This window comes from Ochotona princeps, chromosome 24 (assembly GCF_030435755.1).
Source record: "Ochotona princeps isolate mOchPri1 chromosome 24, mOchPri1.hap1, whole genome shotgun sequence".
In the NCBI taxonomy this organism is placed as follows: domain Eukaryota; kingdom Metazoa; phylum Chordata; class Mammalia; order Lagomorpha; family Ochotonidae; genus Ochotona; species Ochotona princeps.
In genome coordinates, this window is record NC_080855.1 from 14,187,639 (window position 1) to 14,214,925 (window position 27,287).

Genomic DNA, 27,287 nt, shown 5'->3' on the forward strand with positions numbered 1-27,287 from the left:
GGGGCTAGAGTGCATGTGCACATGGCTACACATGTACCAGAGACTTGTTAGTATGTCAAGAGTAATAATGAGAGGCCACCTAACCCTCCTCTGTACTGTCACCTGTTCCCCCCTCTTCCCCTGATCCCAGTCCCCAGCTTCCCCTGGGTTCATGTCACAGGCATCAGGAATGTTTGCAGGGCATGGGGCAGGGTCTCCAGACACTGGCTGTCCCAGCTGGGGACAGGGTGTTTCTGCTGCTTGGCTGCCCCCATGCCACATGGCCCCGCAACTCAGAGGGATCCAGCCCTCTAAGGGGTATAAACCTCTTGGGGCAGCTGGGATGGAGGGAAAACAGAAAGGTGTCCCCAGGGCAAGTGTAAGATGGAGACCCTGCACCTGCTGTTCCACAGCCCCGCACATCCCACCCTGGCTCCTGTGGGCACAGGTGTGGACAGATGTGAGCTCCGGGGCTGCATGCACTCACAGGTTTATGAAGCACATGAAGTGAACTACTCCAGGGAAGACACAAGAGTGCCTGTGGACAGTGAAGTGAGGGACACTACTTGCCCTCCAATGCAATGCCCCCCTCCCAACCAAAACCACTGAGGACTTCCTCCAGGGCCTGCGTTGAGGGCAACTTTCGTATTCAACTGGGGGAAGACAAACAGGATTGGGGCAGGTGTTTTTCAGTTCTCTTTGATCAGGGCCCAGCAGTTCTTATTTGGAACTTCACTCCTTAAACCCTTGACAGTGCAACTTCCCCTTCTTATCGTTGTGTTCACACGAAGTTGATTGCATAACTCAAGGTGCTGTTCGGGTGGCCCAGACCCCATAGCACAGTGCCTAGTTCAAGTTTCAGCCCCTAAGCTTCCGATCCACATCCCTGTTCATGGGCATCCTGTTGGGTCCCTGCCACCTCAGACCTGTGTCCAGTTCCCAGGTCCCACCTGACCCAAACCTACTTACAGGTGTTTGGGACATAAACCAGCAGATACAAAATCTGTTTCTCTGCCTTTCAAATAAAACGAAAAGAAATGGAAAAAAAATAGCTAAATTCATTGTGGATGACTCCTGCAACAGCTAGTGAGGGATTTACAGAGGTGGTCTGGGCTCCATGTGACATCGCCTTTAGGCTTGGCCTGCATGAACACATGACTTCCTGTAGCCTCCAATAGCATTCTCAATGGGATACCCACCAGGGTGAACAGGGACCATCTGCATAGCACTGACCAATGAACCGGCTCTGATACCCGAGGCTAAAACCAAGTCCAGGAAATGTGGTCAAGGCAGGACCTGCTAGAGAGGACTCACTGGAACCTCTGACCTTTGGGTGCAGCAGTCCACATAGACCGTGCCTTGAGGGCATAAAGCCAACTTCCCAGAGGAAGGACAGTTTCCAACTCCAGGGAGAGCCCCAGTATGACAGCCTGTCCCAGCCAAGTACACGCCTGTGCTCCAGCAGAGACAGGCTACAAAGTCACACCAGTACTGGGTACTGTTCTTACAGCCCTCACCAGGAACTGGGGCCATGCTAGGCTTGTCGTATAAACTTCTATTTATTTTAATAAGTTTTTTTGAAAGTCAGATTTATAGAAAGATGGAGAGACAGAGAAAGAAAGATCTTCCTTCCACTGGCTCACTGCCCAAATGGCCACAAGGGCTGGAGCTGAGCTGATCTGAAGCCAGAAGCCAGGAGCCAGGAGCTTCTTCTGGGTCTCCATGTGGGTTGCAGAGTCCCAAGGCTTTGAGCCATCCTCGACTGCTTTTCCAGGCTATAAGGAGGAAGCTGGATGGGAATTAGGGCTGTCGGGACACAAGCTGATACCCAGTGGAATGCTGGTGCTGCAGGTAGAGGATTAGTCTATTAGGCCATGGTGCCAGCCTGTTGTACAAACTCTTGTCATTCCACTTAGCAGGTTCACACAACCTGATGATGGATCCCCTTCCTCTTGCCTATTTCACAGAGGAGAAAACTGAGGCTGTGGAAGGTGCTATGTTCTCTGTTCAAGTTCCAGGTCACTATAACCAAAAGGTTAACCCTTAGCTAGGCTGAATCAGGCCTGACCAGGAATGACCTGTTGCATAGCAACAGGGGCCTCCCTGGGATGATCCCATTCATCTGCTGGCTGCCCCAGGGTAAGGGGAGCTGTGCACTGGGCCTGGGTGAACAGAAGCATGAGAAAGGTTAGTACAGAAAGAAAGGCTGTGGTTTTCTGACTCAAGGTGACCATCAGCACTTGGGCCCAGGCTCTGGCAGTCAGACACAAACCCTGCAGGTGACAACGCCAGAGAGGAGGCAGGTGGTGTTACATCGCTGGCTCTCATCCTTCTAGAAAGTTGAGGAAAGTAGTTTCCTTGAGCCTCACTGGGTGCCTGCCAACTCACACACATTGCCACACTGCAGGGATAAAGAAACTTGCCTGGGAAACAGCGGAATTGAGATCCAAATCTAGGCCTGCCTGACCAAAAGCCCAGGCCAGCCTCATGTGCTGAAAGTGGGCCATGGAGACATAGCAAGACACAGCAACTTCCCTCCTAGAAGGCATGTAAGAGGACTGAACCCAAACTTACACCCCAAAGTTCATGGCAACATGGCTCCTCAGAACTAAGGAACACACACAGCTCTGAGGTCCACAGCTCCTGAATGGATAAATGCAGTACAGTACAGCCACACCACAGACCACCATTCTGCCATAAAAAGCAATGGCATGATGATAAACACCAAGACTTGGATGAACCTGGAAATGCCACCATGCTAAGTGAAAGAGTTCAGACACAAGCCACATATTGTATAATGTTATGTGTCACTGTGACTGGGCTAAGGGGCTGCCCAAATGGCTGTGGGTATCTGGAAGGATTTTTCTGGAACAGGTTAGCATTTGAATCACTCTCAAAGAGGCATCCTCGAACCTGCCTGGCTGCACACAGAACAGAAAGGTGGAGGGAGAAGGGAACGTGTGTTGTTAGCTGGGTCTCCATGCTCTGCTTTCAGACACCGGCACCCCCTGGGGCTGGGCCCTTGGGGCCTGGACTGGAGCTGGACCTGGGTCTATAGCTGTGGCCAGCAGATCTGGGAACTTTTCAGCCTCTGTGGTCACAGGAACCAATCCCATCCAAGAAACTGCTTTCCATTGGTTTGCATATAGCCTGCTGGGAAACCCTGATTCCCAGCAGATGCCATCAATATGAAATGTCCAGAACAGACACACTCGTAAGGCTGCCCAGATCTTGGGGCAGGGGAAAATGGGAAGTGACTGCTGAGTGGTTATAAGGCTTCGATTTCAGCTAGTGAAAAAATTCTGAAACTACAGTGTGACGGTTGCACAATCTCATGAATACACCGAAAACCACACTGAATTGTTTTCTTGAAAAACATGAATTTTCAATATCTGAACTACCATCAATGAAAAAACACAATGGAAACATAATTTAACATTAAAATCACAGGCAGATGCCACATGGGAGGGGGTGGTGTTGTGGTATAGTGGGTTGAGCAGATGCCTGTGACAGTGACATGCTATTTGGGCACCAGCTTGTCCTCCACTTCTTATCCAGCTCTCTGCTAATTCACCCTGGAAAGCAGTGGAAGATAACCTAACTGCTTGGCCCCTACCACCCATATGGGAGGCCTGGAAGAAACTCCTACTTCCTGGTTTTGGCCTGACCCTGGCCATTACAGCCATTTAAGGAGTGAACCAATGGTTGGAGGATTTCCCTCCCTCCTTGTCCCTCTGACTTTCAAATAAATAATCTGAGAGAGATAAGGGAGTGCTTGTGTTCCTGTCCTGACTTCACTTCCAGCTTCCTGCTAATGCAAACCCTGAGTGGTAGCATGTGATGGCTCCAGTGGCTGGGTCCTTACTATTCATTTGGCAGACATGGACTAAGTTTCTAGGTCCTGATTTCAGCCTGGCCCAGCCCCAGCAGTTGCAAGCATTTGGTAGTGAACCAGAGAATGGAAGATCTTTTTTGTCTGTCTGTGTTTCAAATAAAATGAACAATAACATTTTAAAAAATTAAAGAGTGACAAATGGAATTATATCCAACAAAAACTTCTGTGTTTTCACATCTCATCAACAGAGCAAAAAGGCAACCTAAGGAACGGGAGGAGATATTCACACTTCATATATATGGTAGGAGGTTAATAATCAGAAAATACAGAGAACTCAACAACAAAAAGTCAAATAATCTGATTAAAAAGTGGGCAAAGAGGGTGAGCATTTGACCAGGTAATTAAAGGGCCCACATCTCACACTGGAGTGCCTGAGTTTACTTGCAGCTTGATTTTCAATTCCAGCTTTTTGCTAATGTGCACCCCAGAAAGCAGCAAAACGGTTAAGAACTTGGGTCCCTGCCACCCACCTGGGAGACCCTGACTGAGTTTCTGTTCCTAGCTGGGGGCCATGATGGGCATCTGCAAAGGGAACCAGTGGACGAGAACTCTTTCCGTCTGCATTTCCATCATTGCCTCTCAAATGAATGAAAAAATCAAGTGGGCAATGGATCTGATAGACACTCTTCTAAAGATGAAGTCCACACAGGCACCAGGTACTTGAAAAGACACTCAGCATCACTGTCATCAGGGAAACACCAAGGCAGACAACCTTGAGATAACACCCTACGCCTGTCATTGGCTTCTGTAACAAAACCAAATGGGAAATAACAAGTGCAGGCAACCATGTGGAGAAATTGGAACCCTTGTACAGTTTTGGTGAGAGATAACATGTGGCCACTGCTATGAAAAACACTAGAAACAGAATTACCACATGATCTAGCAACACAAAAGGATCAAAGTAGGGTAGCAAAGAAATATGTGCATATTCGTGTTCATTGCATCACTATTCTTCATAGCCAAGAAACGGAAATAACCCAAGTGTCCATTGATAGATGAATGGATAAACAAACGTGGTCCCTCCATACAATGGAATATGACTCAGATTCAACAAGGATAAACACTCTGGCACCTGCTACAACGTGGACGAACTTGACGGCATGATGCTATGAGATACAAGCATAAGGCCAGAGGACAAATGCCACATGACTGCACTTCTAGGAGGTGCCCAGTGGAGCCCAAGTCAGACAGACAGAAAGTGAAATGGCAGTTACCATGGGTCCCAGGGGTAACGGAGAGAGGGTTTCAGTTTTTCAAGATGAAAACGCCCTGTTTCACCAGAATGTGCATGTACTCAACACCACTGACTTGGTTTGCAACTGGGGGTGAGTTTGCCCCCCGCCCAGAAGGTATTCAGCAGTATCTGTCAATCTTGTAAGTGGATGTAGCTGAGGCCAAGGACCCTGCCAAAGCATCTGACAAGGCCCGAGGCACGCCTTACAACCAAGAAATATTGAGCCTGGGCCCAGGTAAAACTGGTCTTGAGGTTTGCAGAATTATAACGTAAAACTGTGCTGTTTGGAGCCAGTACGTTTAGGGTGGTTGGTCCTCATGGTCATGGGGAACCAACAGCATCTATCTGCTCCATTCTGGGGATCAGTGAATTTGAATTAGATAACTTGATATTAAAACAACATCAGAGATATTTAGAAAGGACAGCATTGAGGTGCCAGGACCCCCACACCAGGTGGCTCCCAAGAACTGGAAGGGGAGGTGGGGTAAAGCAGTGGGTGAGGACAGCTGCGCAGTGGGTATTTCCAGACTAGAGCTGGCTGGTTCCATTGGACAGGCACATGGCTTGACGTAGGATGGGCCTGCCTGGCTAGCACAGACCAACAACTGGAGTGAAACCCCAAGGCTTTTTCAGTCTCTCCAGCCTGTTGCCGACCTCCCACTCCTGTAGCCCCAGTGGCTTCCCTGACACTCTAGTGTAGCCTCAGGGCCACATAGTTGGTGTTCCTCCACAGACTGCCATAGCTGTCAGCATCTTATTCCAGAGTCACCTCCTCTGAGGGGCCCTCCCTGGCTGCACTAAGGCAACTGGCCTTCCCCAGTTACTCTTTCATCACACAGCTGATTTTCCTTCTAATACTTCCCATGCTATTTGGTGAATGCCTTTGTTTTCTTGTCGGATACTAGCTCCAGTCCTTTTCCCTTCCCCCACCAGGACTGCAGGTCCCAGGAGCACAGGAATCCTGCAGTAGGAAAACGAATGCATCCACAGCACTGGGCAACGCTTGCCCAAACATACCTGATCTTGGCTTTTCTTAAGGCTAGCTCCTCTTCATTGCCGAAGTCCAGGGACACATCCTCAGTATCGTCCACCAGGGTCTGGGGAGACGCCATGGGGCAGGTGGTAGGCTCCTCCCCCCTCTAACTCCCACGCACCCCTAGGGCTGGTCTCCACGCACCTCCACAGCCTCCCAAGTGCCTCCCAATCTCCACTCAGGTGGCTGAAATGGCAGGCCTTCTCCACCAGCCAGACCCCAGGGATGCAGCCCAGCCCCTCCCAGCGCTCCCGCAGGCTCCTCCCGAGCTTGTCATCACATTCCCATCCCCTCGGGTTCCCCGCAGCCCTACCTGCTTCATCCTCCCAGAAACCGCAAGGTCGTCCACACCCCAGATTCAGCGCTTGCTAGCCACCTCAGGGGGTGCACGGCCGGCAGGCTGGGATTGGAGCCGGCGCCCGGTTTGGGGCGGGGCGCGCGGCTCAGAGCGCAGTCGCGGGCTGGGGAGGGGGCTCGGCTACCGGCACTGGGCGGGGCCCAGGAGGGTCCTAGAGGAAAAGCGCCCTGGAAGAAAAAAGCAGGTGCCTCAAGGGCTCCGGTGGAGCCTGCAGAGAGGGCAGCTACAGGAGGGGACAGAGCTGAGGGGACTGAATGGGTGGCCGAGGACAGTGGAGGCATAGCCGGAGTGGTCAGTGACTAGTGTTGGTGTTCCGTTTGCTTAAGGTCTGCGTGCAAGAATCCCCGGGGTCGTTAGAAAAAGATTTCCGAGCCTAACCAAGGGGATAGGTCACCTGGAACCTCGCTGAGATCCATGCCTGACACAGAGTTGGTTTAGAAGAAACACCAAAACTGGTTAAAGGAAACCCCCCCCCCCCGCAAATCTGAATCCAATCCCTGGTACCCAGTAAGCTCATTACTGACATGGGAGTGGCTGGGGGAAAAATAGGCATTTATATTGCAAAGTGCACAGCCAGGAGCTGGGCAGCTAGAGCCTAATTCCCAGATATGAAGGCCATTGGCCAGCATGGTCCTTGTGGTCTTCCTTTGATTGGTCAGTGATGGAGCCAGTTTGTTTCCTTAGGCAGGGAAAAGGCGGGCTCAAGTCTGGAATTTCATCCAAGGGTTTTTAAGTGTTTCTTGTATGGCAAGCTCATCTTGCCTTTTAGCCTCCCATTCTTACCATTTGGTTGTGACTTGCACAGGACAGAAAACAAGTCCTATCTTGGGGCCTGTCGGTGGGGAGGACTGTCTGCCTTCTCAATGCTCCTAAGACTGACTGAGCAAGGGTAACCTATCAGTGAAATCTTATCTTTCTTTGTCACCTTTGCTTTCTCACTTAGGCTGGTTTCCCAGCTAGGCTATGAAAACATTCCCCAGGGCTATTGCAATGGCTCAACAGGCTAATCCTTAGTCAGCAGCAATGGCATCCTATATGGGCACCAGTTCTAGTCCTCATTGCTCCATTTCCCATCCAGCTCCCTGCTTATGGCCTGGAAAAGCAGCAGAGAGCAGCCCAAGTCTTTGGGTCCCTGAATCCCATATGAGAGGTCCAGAAGAAGCTCCTGGCTCCTGGCTTCAGATTGGCTCCGCTCTGGCTGTTGCAGCCATTTGGGAAGTAAACCAGCGGATGGAAGATCTGTGTGTGTGTGTGTGTGTGTGTGTGTGTGTGTGTGTGTGTCTCCTTCTCTCTATAAATCTGCCTTTCAAATAAATCTTTGTTCGACCTTTTCTATTTCCATTCTAACCGACTCCTTTCAGCAACTAAAGCCCCATTAGAAACCACTTGAATTAGGTTTCTTGGATTTTATAGCTTCCAGTTGGCCAGCTTTGACTGGTACTTCTCACCCTTCAGAAATCAAAAGGTAAGCTGTGGATTCTGACTGGTGTGTGTGGTTGAAGGATGGGATGTAGGTCTTGACAGGGCCTGAGGGTTTTTTGTCCTCCGAGCTGCTGCTGTTGTGTCCAGCAGAGTTTCCTTGGCTCCACCATACCCCAGGGCCTGACTTTCTGTCCACAGCCCATACCACACAGGACGAGAACGCTGGATTCAGAGATGCCTCTTCCTGGAGCCCCAGAATTCTGGGAGCAGGGGAGAAGCTGGAGTGGGAGTGGGGGGCAGGTGGAGGTAGGCAGCAGTTTTAGAACATTTAGGGGCTTTTCCTCTTACCCCGAAAATCACCAGCAGCTGGTGTCTGTTGAATTGAGGCCGGAAGGTGGGAAACCCCCCTTGGAAGCCCCTCTTAGGGCCAACTGACATTCTCAGTTGTCACTGTGCGGATGCCTGTCTTCCGCAGGCCACTCCCCTCTTTCCTCCCTGCCTTGTTCCATGTGGCTCAGAGGACTCAGACACCCATCCTGGGTCAGGCCTGGGACTCTATTGCTTCTCCCCCTGAGAAAGCATTCTCTCTGTCTGTCTCTCTCTCTCTCTCTCTCTCTCTCACACACACACACACACACACACACACACACACAATCTGTATAGCCCTCTATGGGGGCCAATGTCCTAAATGTGGCAGTGGACAGGGCCTATTTGCCAATAACTAGTGGTTGATAATAAACCAGCTGCTGCTAGGGCCAGAGCGGTGTTGCAATGGGTAAAGCCAGTTGTAATGCTGGCATCCCATATGAGCGCCAGTGGTTCCACTTTCGATCCAGCTTCCTACTAATATACCTGGTAAAGCAGCAGAAGGGTAGCCTAAATGCTCAGGCCCTGCCATCCACCTGGGAGACCCGGATGGAGTTCCAGGCTCCTGGCTCTTACCTAGTCCAGCCCTGCAGGTTGTAGTCACAGGATGGAAAATTTCTTTCCTTCCCTTTCTCTCCCTCTCTCACCTCCTGCCACCGTGTGTGTGTGTGTGTGTGTGTGTGTGTGTGTGTGTGTACAGAACTCTGCCTTTCAAAATTAGCCTTAAAAAAGTAGCTGCATTAAGGTCACTTTTTAAAAGAGAAAGGTTAGGGTCTGGTGCGATAGCCTAGTGGTTAAATCCTTGCCTTGCACAGACTGGGATCCCATACAGGCATCAATTTGTGTCCCAGGTGCTCCACTTCCCATCCAGCTCCCTGCTTGTGGTCTGGGAGGGCAGTGAAGGACAGTCCAAAGCCTTGGGATCCTGTACTTTTGTAGGGGACCCAGAAGAAGTTCCTAACTTCAAATTGCCTTGGCTCCTGCCATTGCAGCCACTTGGGGAATGAATCAGTGGATGGGAGATCTTTCTCTCTGTATCTCTTCTCTCTGTAAATCTGCCTTTCCAATACAAATTTTAAAATCTTAGAAAAGAAGAGAAAAGCTAAAGGTTGGAGGCCCACGCTAAGCCTTTGGAATGTCCAAACTCAGGTTAGGAATCTGCTTTTCAGTACAGCACCAGGGAGGGGTGGGTGGGTTCCTGGGAAGACAGAGTTTGGGGACTGCCTGACCTCCTCCACATTCTCTGATGGCCCAGGGGGGCTTGAAGGAGAGGGGCGCAGAGCTGCAAGTGGGCACCCTATCCTGGAGCCAGTGAGGACCCCAATCTGGGCTTGGGCAACTCGGGCATTGGGTGACCCCTGGAGGGGCACACAGGGAGTCAGGCGGCCATGGTGGGAAGGACACTGTGGCCATGGGCAGAAGGCTTACCTCAGCAAAGTGAAGCCACATTTCGCACGGAACCACAGAAAACCCGCGTAGAAAGCTCCCCCTCAGAATACGGGCTCGGCAAACAGCCGCCCTCTGACCCCAGGGCACAGGAACCCGGATGGTCCGGAAACGCACTGGAAGTGAACCCCATACTTCCGGCAAGGACATCTGCATGGCGGCACGGAGCTGGTGTTTCCTGAGAGACTATGAGGCCCTGTCACCCTGAATGAACACCCCAGGACAAATGGCGCCTGAGACAGAGGTAGGGCAGATGGCTGTGCCCCCACTGACCCCAGGGGTCCTGCCCCGAGGTTGGGTGTGACTCCGGGGCCCAGAGGCCGCGGGGGGGCACGTGGGGCCGTGGTCTGGCGGACGGCGACGGCCCCGGGCGCCGCAGAGGGTGGACGCGGTGTTGCGCGATGGACATGGGGGTGCTGAGGAAAATGAATAGGGTTCGTGAGGGGGCCGTGAGGGGACCTGGGGCTGCACAGGCCGGGAGCGGCACTCACTGAGACCCAGCCGGGCGTCTGCACTTCCGCCCCAGTCAGGGTCTCTGTATCTAGCCCTAATACAGGAGTGAAATTGAATAGTGGAAGTAAAGTTAGGGATATACCTAAACTTTAAAATCAGCTGATGCTTACCTCAAGTTCCGTGTGTCTGGTGTTTTCTGGCATCTGCATGACTCCGGGTCAGCGTCCTTCCAGGCCGGTGAAGCAGGACTCAGGGCCTTCCTGTCTGAACATCTGTTCCCCAGCGCTCCTCCCTCCTGATGCTGGTACATCCTGCTCTTCACCTGCAGCCAGGGCAAGGCAGTTGGGGAATAAGAGCGGGAACCCCAAACAAAGGCTCCTTACCCCTCACTCTTCAGGGGGCCACCGTCAGCCGTCCACCTTGATGGAGATACCTGCTGAGTGTTGGATATCCACTCAGATTCCTACCCAGTGTCTAAATCTCATCCCTGCAGGGTGTGGGCACAGAGACAAGCACTTAGACACCCAAGGCCCAAGCCTTCTCTGGGTTTTAATTCTAGTTGTATATAAATAAATACAGCCAAGCTTAGAACAAAATAAAACAAAACTAGAACTAGGTAAAAAGTTCTACGCCATCTCTCCCTCTTTGTCACTCTGCTCTGCACATTTCTTTTTTTTAATTTTTAATTTATTTTTATTGGAAAAGCAGATGTACAGAGACAGGAGATACGGAGAAAGATCTTCCATCCGCTGATTTACTCCACAAGTGGCTGCAATGGCCAGAGCTGAGCTGAACTGATCTGAAGCTGGGAGCCAGGAGCTAGGAGCCTCTTGCAGGTCTCCCACGCAGGTACAGGGTCCCAAGTCTTTGGGCCATCCTCGACCGCTTTCCCAGGTCATAAGCAGGGAGTTGGCTGGGAAGTGGAGCAGTCTGGATGCAAACTGGCACCCACATGGGATCCTGGCATGTGCAAGCAAGGATTTAGCCACTAGGCTAGTGTGCCAGGGCCGCAAATAAAATTTTTAAAAGAGTTATCATTTTTTTTAAATCGGAAAGTCAGATATACAGAAAGCAGGAGAGAAAGAGAGGAAGATTTTCCTTCCGTTGATTCACTCCCCAAGTGGCCACAACAACAGGACCTGCACTGATATGAAGCCAGGAGCCAGGAGCTTCTTCTAAATCTCCCATGCAGGTGCAGGGACCCAAGGCTTTGGGCCATCTTTGACTGCTTTCCCAGGCCACAAGCAGGGAGCTGGATGGGAAGCTAGGCCATCGTGATTAGAACCAGTGCCAATATGGGATCCTGGTGAGAATTTAACTACTAGACTATCATGCCAGGGCCGCAAATAAAATTTTCAAAAGAAGAGTGAAGAGTCTAGCATGATGGCTGAATTTGCTAATCCTCTACCTGCAAGTGCTAGCATCCCACATGGGCATTGCTTTGTGTCCAGGCTACTGCACTTTGCACCCAGCTCCCTGCTAATGACCTGGGAGAGCCGCAGAGAATGGCCCAAAGCCTTGGGACCCTGCGTCCACATGGAAACCCAGAAGAAACTCCTGACTACTGGATTCAGATACGCTCAGCTCCAGCTGTTGTGGCCATTTGGGGAGGGAACCAGCAGATGCAAGATTTTCCTGTCTCTCTCTCTATAAATCTGATCTTTCAAATAAAAATAATTTTTTCAAAGTAAATAAAAACAGCTTAAAATAAAGCAAAAAGTGTGCTAAGTGTTCCAAAACAAAGCTGCTGTGCTCAGATTAGGCGCCCGGAGTCACTTTCAAGCCTCAACATGGGGCAAGACCCAGGGAAGCATTATCTGCAAAACATACAGTGGAATTCAGTAGGCAGGAAAGAAAACAGAAGATAGATTTTAAGAATAAAGTTTAACTTGTTTGCATATCAAAATGATCATCCTTTGAATATATTGGATTAAAGAAAATGTATTGTTAAAATGAATTTGCCCAGGGCCTGTACCATAGTACAATAGGCTGAGCTGCTGCCTGTAGTGCTTGCATCCCATATGGATTCTGGTTCATATCCCAGTTGCTCCACTTCTGATACAGCTCCTTACTTATGGCCTGGAAAAGCTGCAGGGGGTGGTTCAAGTTCTTGGGCCGCTACATCCATGTGGGAAATCCGGAGGGCGCTCCTGGCTTCGGATCAGCTCAACTCCAGCTGTTGTTGCCATTTGCAGAATGAACCAGCAGATGGAAGACCTGTCGCTCTGTCTCCTTCTTTATGTAACTGCCTTTTTTGAATGTGAAATAATTCTTTCAAGAAAATCAGTTTAGCCATCCTTTTCATTTAAAAAAACATTTATTTATTTGAGAGGCAGAAGGAGAGCTGCAACGCATTGGTTCACTGCCCAAATGCCTACAAGAAGTGGAGCTGTGTTAAGCCAAAGCTATGCTTCCAGAGCCCAATGCAGGTCACCCACGTGGGTGTCAGGGGCCTGCGCACTTGAGCGCTCATCTGCTGCCTCCCAGGCTCCATGCTATCAGGAAGTTGGAATGAGAACTGAGTCAGGGTTTGAATCCAGGCATTCTTTCATGGGATGCAGATACCTTAACCGATAGATCCAAAACCCAGTCCTTGTTTTTACTTTTTACTTGCAGCTTCTAGAATATTTAAAATACAGTGTTACTTGCATTATATTTCTTTTTTAAAAAGACTTTATTTATTTATTTGAAAGGCAGAGTGGTAGAGAGGAAGGAGGAAGGGGAAAAGGGATGAGAGAGAGAGCGAGAGAGAATCTTCTGTGCACTGGTTCACTTTCCAAATGATTGTGGCAGCCAGGTGTAATCTAGGCCAAAGCCACTGTCTTCCCAAGGGAATTAGCAGGAGATTGGATCATAAGCCAAGTAGCTGGTTTTCAGACCACGCCAGTATGGGAGATGCAGGCATGATTGTGGGATTCCAGCTTTGCAAGTGGTAGCTTAATGTGCTATGCCACCTGGCCAGCCCTGATGTTGTGTTTCTATTACTAAAGAGTAATTAGTTGGGTGGGAGTTAGAGAAGGAAGTCCTTTCTGAACTAAGCCTCAGCATGAAAAAAAAAGAAAGAAAGAAATGTAAACAAATATGAAAGCAAACAGCTTAGGAAACTTCTTTGCACCCATCAGCTATTGACAGTTCTCATGACAGAGCCTGTGTGTTAGCACGGATACATTCCCTGCTTCCCCTCCTGTATGATTTTGATACAAATGCCAACATCTTATCATGTCATTGGAACATTTCAGTTTGTAGCTCTGAACAGTAGACTCTTGAGAAAATTATACAGAAAAAAAAAAAGCTATGCCTGGATTTCAGTTTTTTTTATTGGTACCAGTATAAACCTATCCTTTGATTCTGCTTTCCACAAACTTTCTAAAGTACCCCGGGTATGAAGGCACGTTGCCCCCTAGCCCAGGCTCACCCTACCCTGCAGGGTGACAAGCAACCACGCGGAAGCCTTGAGGCTGGGAGCCCAGAGCCGCTGCTGAGTGGGTGGGGTGAACCTACCCAGTTCGGAAGCCCTGGCAACCCGGTGCAGAGGCCTATGCTGTTGTGTTGAAATGGGAGCCTGCCTTGGCAGGACTGGAGCCCGCTGGAAGGAAGCCCACATTTACGGGAAATGTTCTGTTGAGGAGAAAAGGGTGCAGGTTGTTTGTCCCAGGCCTGGATCCTGTCCAGACAGCTCCGGAAGCCTTGTGCCATGCTCAGTTCCTCCTGCCAGCAGCCAGAGAGCACCTTGCCAGAAGAGCTCCTTGTATCAAGACTGAGAGTCACGTGCCATCCCCAATCCCCGTTTACCAAGCCAGACCAAACACAAACCCAAACAGTAGTTTGTGTAACACTTTAATGAGTTCCAAGTAGGCTATACCACACACTCTTCCTGTTTGGGTTTGAAGCTCAACTCTGCCTCCTCTCAGCTGGGGCATCTTGGACAAGTTACTAAACTTCTCCAAGCCTCAGTTCCCTGTGAGATGTGGAGCTAGGCAAGGTGCATGGGTGGTACCCATTTTATTGAAAAGGAGTCTGAAGCTCGGACAGGCTTGAAAGCAGGTGCACACAGCTAACGTGAGAACTGTGCAGGGATTATAGTCATCTGCCTCTTGCCCACAGTTGTTACCATAATACAAAGCAGGAGTTTGTATCCTTGCCAAGCTCTTAACCCGAAAGTTTCTAAGCACTGGTTCAAAGACCGCATCTGACCTCCAGGTATTTTTAACCTGGAAATTTAAACAACAGCAACAATAAAGATTGGGTTGAATTAATTTCCAACATTTAAAAACCAGATGTCACTTTTCTTGGGTTGAAATTCACTTTTCTTGTTTCTTGGAGAGCCCAGCAGGTGATTCCACATTCCCTTTGGAGGAGGCTGAGCCAGTATCCTGTATTCCACTTTAAATCAGGCTTGCCAACACTGCTTCATGCTCAGAGACCAGTCTGTTCGTCTCTGTTCTCCAGTTGGCTCTCCTAAGTTTATCATTGCTCCTTACAACCTGCTGTCTTATATGGGGTGCCCTGAGATGGGGTTGGATGGTAGTGTTCCTGGAGGAGAAGGAGTACAGGGGAGGAAGTCTGTGCAGGGTGTAACATCAGGCAAACTCGCCTGAGGAAATAGATTTCCCAGGGCTGACCTTCTGAAGTGACACATGGAGTGCTGAAAAAAACATAATAAGTATCTCAGACATCTAGAGGCAGAAATTGAAGGTCAAGGAGTTAGCAGGTGCCTCCCTGTGCTGCCTGTTCGTCTGCTCCAGGCCTGTTTTTGGATTTCCCACGGTCCTTAAGCTTGTGGCATTCTAACTGCAATCTCTGTGCATATCCATGTTCACATTCTCCTTTCCTTAAGAAACTAGTCATGCAGAATACAGGGCCCACCTTACTGTAGTGTGACACCACCTTAACCGATGAGCATCAGCAACGCCCTTGTCTTCAGATAGGTGTAGAACACAGACTGAGGTGCCTACCCACCCGTAGGAGCTCTGACCCAGCTGGCACTCAAGGACCACTGGCACACCAGGCTGGCACTTGAGGACCATTGGCGCACCAGGCCAGGCTGAACCACAGCTCCTTAGGGTGGGGCTGAGGAACCCCTGGGAGAAACAGGACGCCAGAGCTCAGGCACTGCTCCCTGTTGGTGCTCATGAAATCTAGCTTTTGTATTCAGCAAGGGTTGCAGATGTGAGGCAATCATGAGCATCCTAGAGTGGTGATTAAGATTCAGGACTAAAGCCTGGAGCAGGGAGGAGTGAGTCTCAGGTGCAGGGTCCAGTGGCACCTAAATTGATGACCACTTACGCAGTTAGGTGCTTGTATGCAGTTTGTCTCCAGGCCCAGGACCCTTCTGTTGGCACTGCCAGCACAAATAACGTAACACCAAAAGGGAGACAGTGGAGCCATCTGGGAGACCACACAGATGTCCCAGGAGGGGCCAGATAGAGGGTGACACCCTTGTCCTCCAAGAGTGTCACGTTTGAGCTAGAAGTTTCAGCATGAGTGGTACAGCCCCTGGGGCATTCATGCAGTGTCCTGCTCTGTGGATGGGGACAGCAGGAGGATGGCCCAGGCTTTGTCTTCATAAAGTCGCTGCAAATCCAAACCCTAGACTCTAAGCCCACCAACAGTTTCAGGTGTCTCAGACATTCAAAAGAAAGGGAATGGGGCCCGGCGGCGTGGCCTAGCGGCTTAAGTCCTCGCCTTGAAAGCCCCGGGATACCATATGGGCGCCGGTTCTAATACCGGCAGCTCCACTTCCCATCCAGCTCCCTGCTTGTGGCCTGGGAAAGCAGTTGAGGACGGCCCAAAGCTTTGGGACCCTACACCCGCGTGGGAGACCCGGAAGAGGTTCCAGGTTCCCGGCTTCGGATCGGCGCGCACCGGCCCGTTGTGGCTCACTTGGGGAGTGAATCATTGGACGGAGGATCTTCCTCTCTGTCTCTCCTCCTCTGTGTATATCTGGCTGTAATAAAATGAATAAATCTTTAAAAAAAAAAAAAGAAAGGGAATGGACCCGATCTTTGTATGCTGGGCTGTAGGTACTTGCAGAATAATCTCATGGGACATTCTTGCATGCAGCTTCCCTGGTGGCAAGCTTTCACCACAGCAACCATGAGCTGAGGCTCCTGCAGGCAAACCCTGGCTCTGCCAGGACTCAGAGCATCATGAATGAACTAGGCTAGGCTGCTGTAGCAAACAGACCTTACATTGACTTCGTGCTAGCTCAGTGCTCTGGGTTGGCGTTCAGATCAGCATGGCTATCGTGCTCCATTTGCAGGCACCCTGGTTCTTTCTGTCCTGTGGCTCCACTGTGCCCTAGGACTTTGTTATCCAGCCAGAGAGAAGAAGAGGAAGAAGAGTATGAAGCAGGTAGCTCTGCTCTCTTGAAGGACTTAGAAGAGGGACAGATGCCTTTCGAGAGAATTTAGTCCCATGACAGCACCCAAATCAAGGGATGCTGGAAATATAGTCCAGTTCTGTGGTTGACCACAGTTATGTTTTTATGGATGATTGAGAAAATAGAATTCACGTCTTTCACAAGGTGAATGTTTGTCTCTGGGCTCCCTCTGCTCAATTCTTAATTGGGAGTGAAGTAAGAGTCCTTTTTCCTCTAACGTGCTTACTTAGCTCAGTGTGCAGCAGATGACAACCCCTGATAACTGGGCACCCAGTGTCATGACTTCCGTGCAGCCAGCCATAGAATTCTTGAAAGTATTTGCAGAAGAGAACCATGAGCTAGACCGGGTCTCCTAACAGCCAGGGAGCAGAGTCTAGATTCATTGCAGTTTTGGACAGTGACCAAGATGGCCAGACTTGGATCCCAGCTAGGAAAACCCGAGCCTCTGCAATTGCAGAGGCTAAACTCAGAGTCTAAACTCAGCTCAACTTTGTTCCCATTTAGCATGAAGGCCGAGTTGGCACCATGTTGCCAGTCATAGAAATCTTGAGTCACTGGTCCTGCTTCCCAGAGCTCTGGCAAGGGCACCAGCTAGCACCAGGGCTGGTTGGATGTTGGTAAGACATTTTGATGGCTGAATTTTTCTTTGTTGAATTTTTATTTATAATTTATTTGTTTTTATTGGAAAAGCAGATTTACAGAGAGGAGAGAGATCTTCCATCTGCTAGATCATTCCTCAAGAAGCCACAATGGTCAGAGCTGAGCTAATCTAAAGCCAAGAGCTTCTGGGTCTTCCACATGGCTGCAGGTCCCAAGGTATTGGCTTTGCGCCATCCTCTACTGCTTTCCCAGGCCACAAGCAGGGAGCTAGAAGGGAAGTGGAGCAGCTGGGACACAAACCAGCACCCATATTGGATTCTAAGGCTTTGGCTTTGTGCCGTCATCTACTGTTTTCCCAGGCCACAAGCAGGGAGCTGGAAGGGAAATGGAGCAGCTGGGACACAAACTGGCGCCCTTATGGGGTCCCGGAACGTGGTTCCCTGCCACCACATGGAAGACGCAGAGTTCCTGGCTCTGACCTGACCCAACCTGGGCTCTTATCAGCCTTTGGGGAGTGAACTAGAAACTAGCTAACACATTTCCATTCACTGTTCACTGCCCAGATAGCCGCAATAACCAATGCCAGGACAGACCAAAGCCAGGAGCCAGGAGCTTCTTCCAGATCTGCCATGTGGCTAGCAAAGGCCCAAACTCTAGGTCATTTTCTGCTTTTCCAAGGCAATTAATGGGGAGCTGGACCAGACGTGGAACAGCTAGGACATGAAAGCTGGCATCCTTATGGAATGCCAGCATTGCCAGCATTCCCCGGCTATGACACAATGCTATCCTCAATAATGTATTTTTATGGAAGCATAGCATACATAACTGAAGTATGAGATGATAAATATACAACTGACTGCTCTCAACAACTGGGCAGTCTCATGGAACCACACCCAGCCCAAGAAATAGGATGTTGCTAGCCCTGCAGAAGCCCTCACTGGGATCAGTCTCCTTGTAGCCACTCCTAAAGGGGAACCGTCATCTGGCCTTCTAACAGCATAGTTTCATTTTCCTCTTTGGATTTTTCTAATTTTTAAAAACTATTATTTATTTGAAAAAGTTATAGGGAAGAAGGGAGGGAGAGAAAGAGAAGGAGGCAGGAAGGAATGGAGAGGAGAGCGAGATCTTTCATTACTAATTGGCTCTGCAAATGACCACAATAGGCAGGACCAGGCCACACTGAAGCCAGAAGCCTGTACTCTACCATCCAGATGTCCCATGTGATTATAGGGACTCAAGCACTTAGGCCACTGGCTGCTGCTTTCCCAGGTGCATTAGCAGGGAGCTGGATTGGAAATGGGGCAGCTAAGACTTGAATTGGTACTCATTTGGGATACAGTGGCTTAATGCACTGTGCCACACTGCCAGCCCCCCTTTCTGGGCTTCAGACCCCTTCCGCCCCCGATGAAACGTGGACGCCCGTGGTCATAGCCTCCTTCCAGCCTCTGGAGACCCAGAGGTCCACCTTCCCCACCCTGGGACTGAGCAGTACTTTCCTGTTCTTTTTCCACATGTCAAGGAGGAACTGGTCAGGCAAACGTCAAGAAGGAAGCCGATCCCATCTCACCACCCAGGAATCTTTTCGTGTCCCCCACCACGTGGGAGGAGGCAAGAAGGCCAGGGAAGGAGTGGCCTGCTCTGGGGATTCCTCGGGAGAAAAGCCACACTCTAGGGAGGCCACATGGCAGCAGGAGCATCTGGGGGCTTCAGCGTCACAGTCCCGTTTGCTTTCCCACCTGCTGGGACTTTCAGGGGATTTCCAGGGCTTGCAGAAGCAAGGAAGCATGTTCCAGAGTCCTTGATTTCAGCTTCCTCCAGCCCACGCAGCCTGAAGCTGAAAGCTGGGCCTTGGGTCTGGGTCACAACTTCCTTTGGGGTTTGGGCACAGGCCAGACACCTGATTGTCACAGTCACTGTGGGAGTCAAGTGGCCTAACAGGCTCACATCTGCTCTACTTCCCTGGATGGCCAGGACATCTTAGATATGGTCTCAAGCCATCCAGGCATGTGTGGGGCCCTGGCACTTATGAGAGCATTCTCAAGTTGTGGGGCGGGAAGAGGGGAGCACGTGGCAGACAGTGTGCAGGCAGAATGCTGGCGTGGCTGTCACCCATGCTGTGAGAGGCTGGCTGGCCTCCAGAGGGGCTCCCTTGAAGCACGTTAGCAGGTGGGTCCCAGCTTCTCGTGGGGACCAAGTAGAGCATCGCACAGGGTTGGGGAGAGGGAGAGGCAGGCTGTCCTGCATCAGAGACAGCCCATGCAGTGAAATAGACTTTAGTCCCCCACTTTACTTCTCTGAAATAAAAAGCCGGGGAGTGGCTGTGAGGAGTGTGTCTGGGCTGCAGGAGGAGGCTGCCTGGATTTGTTAACTAGCAGGAATCCAGAGGCAAAATGAACTTCCCCTCTTTTAATGACAGCAGACAGTGTGAGCTAGGGCCTGCATTGCCTCCCTGACCATACACATTTCAGGTCCTTGGGACCAGTGTCCTGGATGCCAGCTACACTTCTTGGGGCAGGGAAGTGTTTCCAGTGCATGCCCTCTATGGCAGTTGCTGTAAGACTGGGCGTAGGGGCCAGTCACCAGGGTTTGGCTGCAGCAAACAGTGAGTTGTGGCCGTGCTGAGCTTTCTCCTGTAGGCTTTTTAAAGAGACATGGCCATAAGCTGCCCAAAGCCATGCGAGAGGGGAAGGTGGCAAGAAGGTTGGATGCTGAGAGTGCTGCAGGTTTTGGCTCCCTGGGGCTTGCTGTGGGAATGGAATGCCTCCCTCCCCTCCAGGCAGCCTCTCTGCTCCTTGCCTTCACTGGTGGCCTTTGACAGGAGCCACTGCAGATGTCTGGAGCGCTGGAACCACTGAAGACTGGGAGTCAGGCCCACAAGTCCGGGTTTGAACAGCCCTCTGTGACGTCTGGAGTGCAGTAACCTGGGAGAGTGGCAGTTTCACCTCCATTCCAGTTCATGCAGGCGACCACCAAGGCCTTGAGAAGTACACTGCGCGAGGTCACAGAAATTTGAAGCTGGCTGTTCCAAGGCTTCCGTGACAATCGCCGTGAGAAGTGGGTAATCAAATTGATTTTCACATGGTTCTGGAGGCTGAAAGTCCAAAGTGTCGCCAGGGCCTTGCTACCTCTGATGACCCAAGGGGACAGCCCTTCCTTGCTTCCTGCAGCATCAGTGACAATTCTAGGTATCCCCCAAACTGCAGACACATGACAGTCTGAACAACGGACCACCCCATCCCCAATGCTCCTGTCTTCATGTGGATTCATCTTCCTCTCACCCCTGTGTGTCTGCGGAGTCACTAGTCACGAGTTGAAAATGCAGAATGATCTTATCTCAAATTTGCAAGCTAAATCTTTGAAGATCCTATTTCTAAATAAGGTTGCATTCTCAGGGTTATGGTTAGGCCATGGACATATCTTTTTTTTTAAAGATTTATTTATTTTTATTGGAAAGTCAGATCTACAGAAAGAAGGAGAGATACAGAGAGAAAGATCTTCCATCTGCTGGTTTCCTCCCCAAGTGGCCACAACAGCCGGAGTTGAGCCGATCCAAAGCCAGGAGCCAGGAGCCAGGAGCTTCTTCTGGGTCTCCCATGTGGGTGCAGAGTCTCAAGACCCTGCGCTTTGCTCGACTACTTTCCCAGACCACAGTCAGGGAGTTGGAAGGGAAGTGCAGCAGCCAGGATACAAATTGACACCCACATGGGATCTCGATGCGTGCAAGGCAAGGACTTTAGCCACTAGGCTACCGTGCTGGGTATATATGTCCCGTGCTATGCCTGGACATATCTTTCTTGGGGATCCAATTCAACACCCTGCTGTCTAGCTGCTTTCACCATTTTGCTCCCTGCCAAGGCCAAGTGAGAACTGGAGCAGAAAGCCTGGGCACGGACACACAATGGGTGGGTGGTTATTTGTGAATGGGCAACCAGCCACCTAACTAAAAGGGGTTCCAAAAAGAGAGAAGTGAGAAAACAGAAGGGAAGAAAGTATCTAAGAGCAAAACCAGAAAATTGCCTGGAACTGAAGGGCATGGAGCAGAGGAAGAATGGTGCTGCTTAAAATAGATGCCTTGAATGTGACGCATCTGGCGTAGTTGTGGAGCGGAGCTGACGTAATTCTTAGGAGTTGGCACTGTGATACAGTGGTTAAACTGTCACCTGGGGTACCCACATCCATATTGGAGTACCTGCGTCTGAGTCTCGCCCACACTTCCCATCCAGCCTTGTGACAGTGCATGCCCTGGGAGGCAGCAGGTGTTGCTCAAGTGCTTGGGTCCCTGACACTCGCATGGGCATTGGAATTCCCTGGCTGCTGGCTGGCCCAGCTCGGATTTTTGTGGCGTTTGGAAAGTGAACCAGGAGATGGAAGAGTGCTCTGTCAATTCTCCTTTTCAAATAAAAATAAAGAAATGAGTAAATAAAAATAAAACTTAAAAAGTAAATTTTATAGGCCCGGCGGCGCGGCCTAGCAGCTAAAGTCCTCGCCTTGAAAGCCCCGGGATCCCGTATGGGCGCCGGTTCTAGTCCCGGCAGCTCCACTTCCCATTCAGCTCCCTGCCTGTGGCTTGGGAAAGCAGTTGAGGACGGCCCAATGCATTGGGACCCTGCACCCGCGTGGGAGACCCGGAGGAGGTTCCTGGTCCCGGCTTCGGATTGGCGCACACCAGCCATTGTGGCTCACTTGGGGAGTGAATCATCGGACGGAAGATCTTCCTCTCTGTCTCTCCTCCTCTCTGTATATCTGACTTTGTAATAAAAATAAATCTTTAAAAAAAAAGTAAATTTTAAAGTACATCTATTTTTCTGAAAAGCAAAGTTACAGAGAAAGGGAGCAGCAGAGAGAGCGAGTTTCCACCTGTGGTTCATTCCCTGAATGGCCGCAACTGCCAGGGCTGGAGGAGCTCCAGCCAGGTCTCTCATATGGGTGGCAGGGGCCCCTAGCACTAGAGTCATCTTCACACTGCTTTCTCAGGCATGTTTACTGGATTCTGAATCAGAAGCGGAGCAGCCAAGACTTGAACTGGCGGTGCTCATTTAGAATGCCAGTAATACAGGCAGCAATCTAATTTGCTGTGTCACAATGCAAGGCCCTAAAAAGTGATTCTCACCCTGTCCACTAGAAACCTTTTAGTGAATATAAACTTACACACCATCCAGAGAGGAGAGGCAATGTAAATGAGTAAAGCAGAAATGTGTGAGATGATAGGGAATAGTGGAGATTGTGTCTAGCAGAAGAAGACGTAGCCTCAGAAGTGTACTTCCAATTGGAGAGGCTACAGACCCGAGGGCAAGGGTCAGCATCGTTTCTTCTGAGAGCTTCTGCTTTCCTTGTAGATGGCTTCCAGTTGTTGAGTCTTCACGTGGTCTTTTCTCTGCATGTCTTCTCATCTCTTAGGACTCCAGTTAATTGGGATTAGAGCCCGTCCTAATGATTTCATTTTAACCTAATAACTAACCTCTTTAAAGACCTACTGTCCAAATGTAGTCACATTCTGAGGTCCTCCTGGACTTCAATGTAAGAACTGGGGGTGGGGTGGGCTGGGCTGGGGTGGTCGGGATCAAGTCAGTCCATGATGCCCTCAAGGAAGAACTTCCTTTACATGATCAGTAATTCATGTTGCATCCAGGCCACATTTGCCACTCAGCTCTTGCTCTGCCACAGTGCCTATTCTTGTCTGAAGAATGGTAGGCAGTAGATGAAGCGGGTTTCTGGACGGATAGTGTTGGGCTTTGCAGGAGTTGGTGGTGAGTCATTGTCCCTTCACAGCTGAAATTCAGAGAAACAGATTAGTGCAATTATCTGGAAAAGAGAACCTAGCCATGTGGTTTTACCATCTTGAGAGGAAGTTTCATGGCTGATGCTACAAACAAGCAGAAGGAAAGCTTGCTCTTGAAATAATTTCTCCCCCTCCGAGTTTTGGATGCCAAGAATTACCCCCTAGATGATACACAAAGGCAGGACCTGGGCTGGGACAGAACTACTGGAGCTGGAACAGCCCAGGTCAACAGCTTCCCCCAGCTGCCCTTCTTGTCTCTGTGCCCCTTTCTGTCACTGTGCGTGGTCATCACACACATTGGTTAAGACCCACTCTGGAAAAGGTAGTGTTAAATAAGCACTAACGGAGTGACTGAGTGGCTGCTGAATGCAGAGTCGGGGAGAACTGGCTGGGGGCCAGTGCAGGTTAGCACGTGAGTTACAGTAGATTTCTCTTTGCCTTCGCTGTTGGTGTGACTTTGTTGTCCAGAGCCTAGGTTTTGCTGTAAGGAAGATGTGAAATAGCAGGGAATGCTTTTCCCACAATAAAGGGTATGCCTTACATTGTGAGATTGCTGGACCATTTTCAAGTTGCAGGAATTTAAGTGAAGGTGCTTCAAAAATGCATGAAGGCCTGGGAAACATTGAGTTGTTATCGTTGGGTGAAACTGGGAATCTGAGAATTGAGAAATATTCATAGTCTACCTGTGAAGAAATACCACATATAAAATGGAACATCAGAAATGGAACCCCTAAAAGATGTAGGAAGAGGAGGAGTGGGTCATGGCCCAACAGCTTAGGTTGATGCTATGATGCTGGCATGCCATGAGCACCCATTTGTGTTTTGGCTGATCCTCTTTTTTAGGTTTATTTTATTTTTATTTGAAAGGCAGAGTTACAGAGAGAAGGACAGAGGGATCTTCCATATGCTGGTTCACTCCCCAAATGGATGCAATGGCCAAAGTTGGGCCAGTACGAAGCCAGGAACCTGGAGATTCTTCCAGTTCTCCCACATGGGTACAGGAGCCCAAGGTCCATCTTCTGCTTCTTTTCCCAGACCATAAGGAGCTATATTGGAATTGGAGCAACCGGGACACTAATCAGTGTCCTTATGGGATGTCACAAGCAGAAGCTTAGCCTACTAGACCATAGCACTGGCCCCTGGCTGTTCCCCTTCTGACCCTGCAGTTTGCCAAGGCAGCTGGAAAAAGCAGCAGAAGATGGCCACCCACATGGGAGACCCTGATGAAACTCCTGGCTCCTGGCTTCAGTCTGGCCCAATCCTGACGATTGTGACCATTTAGGAAGTGAACCAGCATATGGAAGAGCTCTGCCTTTTCCTCTCTCTCTCAGGAACTTTCAAATAAGTATGTAAAAAAGAAAGAGAAGGAGAAAGTAAATCAGAGAGGCTAGATGCCTCACCTGAGTTTCAGGTAGGCCCTGGGAGCTGCTCGTGTTGTTCCATATGTGTGCTTCCTTGGTAAAAGAGAGGTCAAAATGTGCACCTTGCAGGATCATTTTGAGATAGTAATAATAAATATGAATACAGAGTGCATACTTACTATGTGCTGGGGTGTTTCATATGCCATGTCTCACTCAAGGCCGGTGGCAACCCCAAGAGGTAAACATTCATCTCCAGCTTTTTCACAAATGGGGTTCAGGCAAGTCTTCTTGCTTTCCCCATGTCACACAGCTTGTGAGAGTTTTCCAGGTTCTGTAATATGTGCTGTCCTATCTGTGGAAGCCCTTGCAAGATGCCAAGATTCCAGCAACGCTTCAGTGCTGTCAGTTATACCAAGTGCTGGGGATGAGAAGACAGAACTGGTGAGCTAAGGGCTCTGAGAATCTGAGAAGCCTTCCTGGAGGAGGCAGATATGAAGTTGGACTGTGAGGCAGAAGCCATGGTTTGGGCATGGTTTGTCCTAAAAGTTAAGTCCCCCGTGTAGCAGTGTTGAGAAGTTGTAGAGCCATCTAGAGTGAGGTCTCAGGGGAGACATTAGGTCGTGGGGTACTACCCCATGGAAGGGGTTAATGCTGCTCTTGAGAGAACAGGCTAGGTGTCAGGGGACCAGTTAGTCACCTTGAGAATGGGCTGTCAGAAAGCAAGGCTGCCCAGTATGTTTGAGTTCTTCCTCGTGCACGGCTCATGATCTCATGTGAGTTCCCAGGGGTGATGTCACTCGCCACATTTATGACACAGCATGAGACCCTCATCAGATGTGGCTGCCCTGCCTTGCACTTCTAATCTCTAAATGAGCCCATTTTCCTTCTCAGTTACCCTGCCTTGGGGATGTCGTCATAGCCACGTACAACTGAGACAGTGGACTGGCGTTGTGGGCAGAGCTCTGGTCAGGAGCTGTTAATATGAATGTCAAGGGAATTTAAAGGCATGGGGCATGGTGAGATTGCCCAGAAAGTGAGAATGTTTACAGAAGGCTGAGGACAGAGCCACGGGTGCTCTTACCTTGACGGGGGAGGGGAATGCAAAAGCAGCAGCGGCTTCAAGTGGAGAAGGTACTCTGGTGAGAGTGGTGGAGCCTGTCCAGTTCATGTTCATGTGTGGAGGCAGTAATGACCTTGACAGGAGCAACCTGCATAGATGGTGGGAGTGAAAGTCAGGAGATGTGTTAGAAGGGAGAGGGGTCAGAGACAAAGGGGTACAGATGGTGCTCACAGAGTCTGGCTACGAAGGGAGCCAGACCCAGAGCACACCAGCGCTCTGCCATCTCCTGCTGGCCATCGTTGGCTCCCTGCCCCACCTGAGTGGTAACCCATGTGAGTTTGGTACCAGATAATTGTAAACTAAATAGTGATTATCCAAGACACATCAGTCACCAAATCTACTCTAAACATAAGGTTGTTAGGAGACACCAAGTAAAACAAGAGTGATGAGAAATCCTCTTAGAAAGAGAGCTTGTGTACACACACACACACATTATCTATTTATATTGGAAAGGCAGATATTTATTTATTTATTTATTTATTTTGGTTGGAAAGGCAGATTTACAGAGAGGAGAGACAGAAAGATCTTCCATCCACTGGTTCACCCTCCAAATGACTGCAGTGGCCAGAGATGAGCCAGTCCAGAGCCAGGAGCCTCTTCCAGGTCTCTCACATGGCTGCAGGGTCCTAAGGACTTGGGCCATCATCTGCTCTCTGATCTGCTGGTTCACTGCACTACCAGAAATTATGCCAACAACAGGGTTTTAATGAGGGAACTACTTAAGAAAAAAAATTCTGGTGATTTCCATGTACCCCGACATCAGTTCTTTATTGAAAGTAAGACTGGGGCCTAACGCGAAAGCCTAGTGGCTAAATCCTTGCCTTGTATGTAAGGGATCCCAGGTGGGCTCCGGTTCACATCCCGGCTACTGCATTTCCCATCCAGGTCCCTGCTTGTGGCCTGGGAAAGCAGTAGAGGATGGGCCAAAGCCTTGGGACACTGCACCCGTCCTGGCTCCCATCCTGGCTCCTGGTTTCAGCATGTAGTCAGTGGATGAGTGACAGACTAGCAGAGTGACAGCCATGAAACTTGCTGTCTGAATCTTTTGATGGGAAGTAGGGAAGAAGAATAATATAGCCTGAGAATTTATCATGAGTTTGTCACCCCCAACTTCCAAATAAGAAATGGACTCCCAATAAAACTGTTGGACATATCTAGACAATGGGATGCTGGACTGTCTGACATTGTCTGTACCAGCAATGTCAGGGCACACTTAAATAACAGACTGATCGAATTATAGCTTGTTACGAAGGACTATACCATTGTAACAATATGGGAAATTCAGTGGGGGAGGGCTGGAGTCTGGGTGGTGGTGGGGGGAATCCCAGACCCTACATAATTGTACCATAAGATTCAAAATTTAAAAAAAATTAAAATAAAAAAAGAGCTTCTAACCAAGATTTGTGGCCTGGATTCATGTTACCCCATGTGGTTTTTAAAAGGCCAACAATTAAATTTAGAGATGTTACAAGTTGGACCAGTCTTGTGTAACAGGCCACTGCCTGCAATGTTGCCTATTTGTGCAGCATTTGATGTCCTGGCTATGCCCCTTCTGATGCAGCTCTCTGCTGGTGGCCTGGGAAAAGCAGGGGAAGATGGACCAAGGATTTGGAGTGCTGCTACCCATTTTGGAATCTGGAGAAAGCTGCTAGCCCCTGGCTTTGGCTTGGCCCAGCCCTCACCATTGCAGACATCTGGGGAATATACAGGTTGAATAAAGAATCTTACTTTCTCTCCTCTCTGTAACTTTGACTTTCAAACAAATAAATCATTTTTTAAAGATTTATTTTTATTAAAAATCAGATATACAGAGAGCAGGAGAGACAGAGAGGAAGATCTTCCGTCTGATGACTCACTCC

At 49.7% G+C, this 27,287-nt stretch overlaps 2 protein-coding genes across 9 annotated transcripts in view; one reads left to right on the top strand and one right to left on the bottom strand.

Moving 5' to 3' along the window:
* TVP23A (trans-golgi network vesicle protein 23 homolog A) overlaps positions 1–9,889 on the bottom strand; it is a 29,493-nt gene extending 19,604 nt beyond the window's left edge. For 5 of the 8 annotated variants that reach the window (XM_058681127.1, XM_058681126.1, XM_058681125.1 and 2 more), the window contains exons 1-2: positions 9,716–9,889; positions 6,126–6,205 (exon numbers count right to left, since the gene is read on the bottom strand). In XM_058681127.1, the coding sequence (XP_058537110.1) occupies positions 6,126–6,205; positions 9,716–9,889 (254 nt within the window). Of the gene's footprint in view, positions 1–6,125; positions 6,206–6,454; positions 6,555–9,715 lie in introns of those variants that run through there. The other 3 variants (XM_058681130.1, XM_058681129.1, XM_058681128.1) reach the window with 1 other exon arrangement.
* The window catches only part of CIITA (class II major histocompatibility complex transactivator), a 66,064-nt gene continuing 48,651 nt past the window's right edge, over positions 9,875–27,287 (top strand). The window contains exon 1 of the mRNA XM_058681122.1: positions 9,875–9,977. The gene's annotated coding sequence lies outside the window, so the exon portion shown is untranslated. The remainder of the gene's footprint in view (positions 9,978–27,287) is intronic.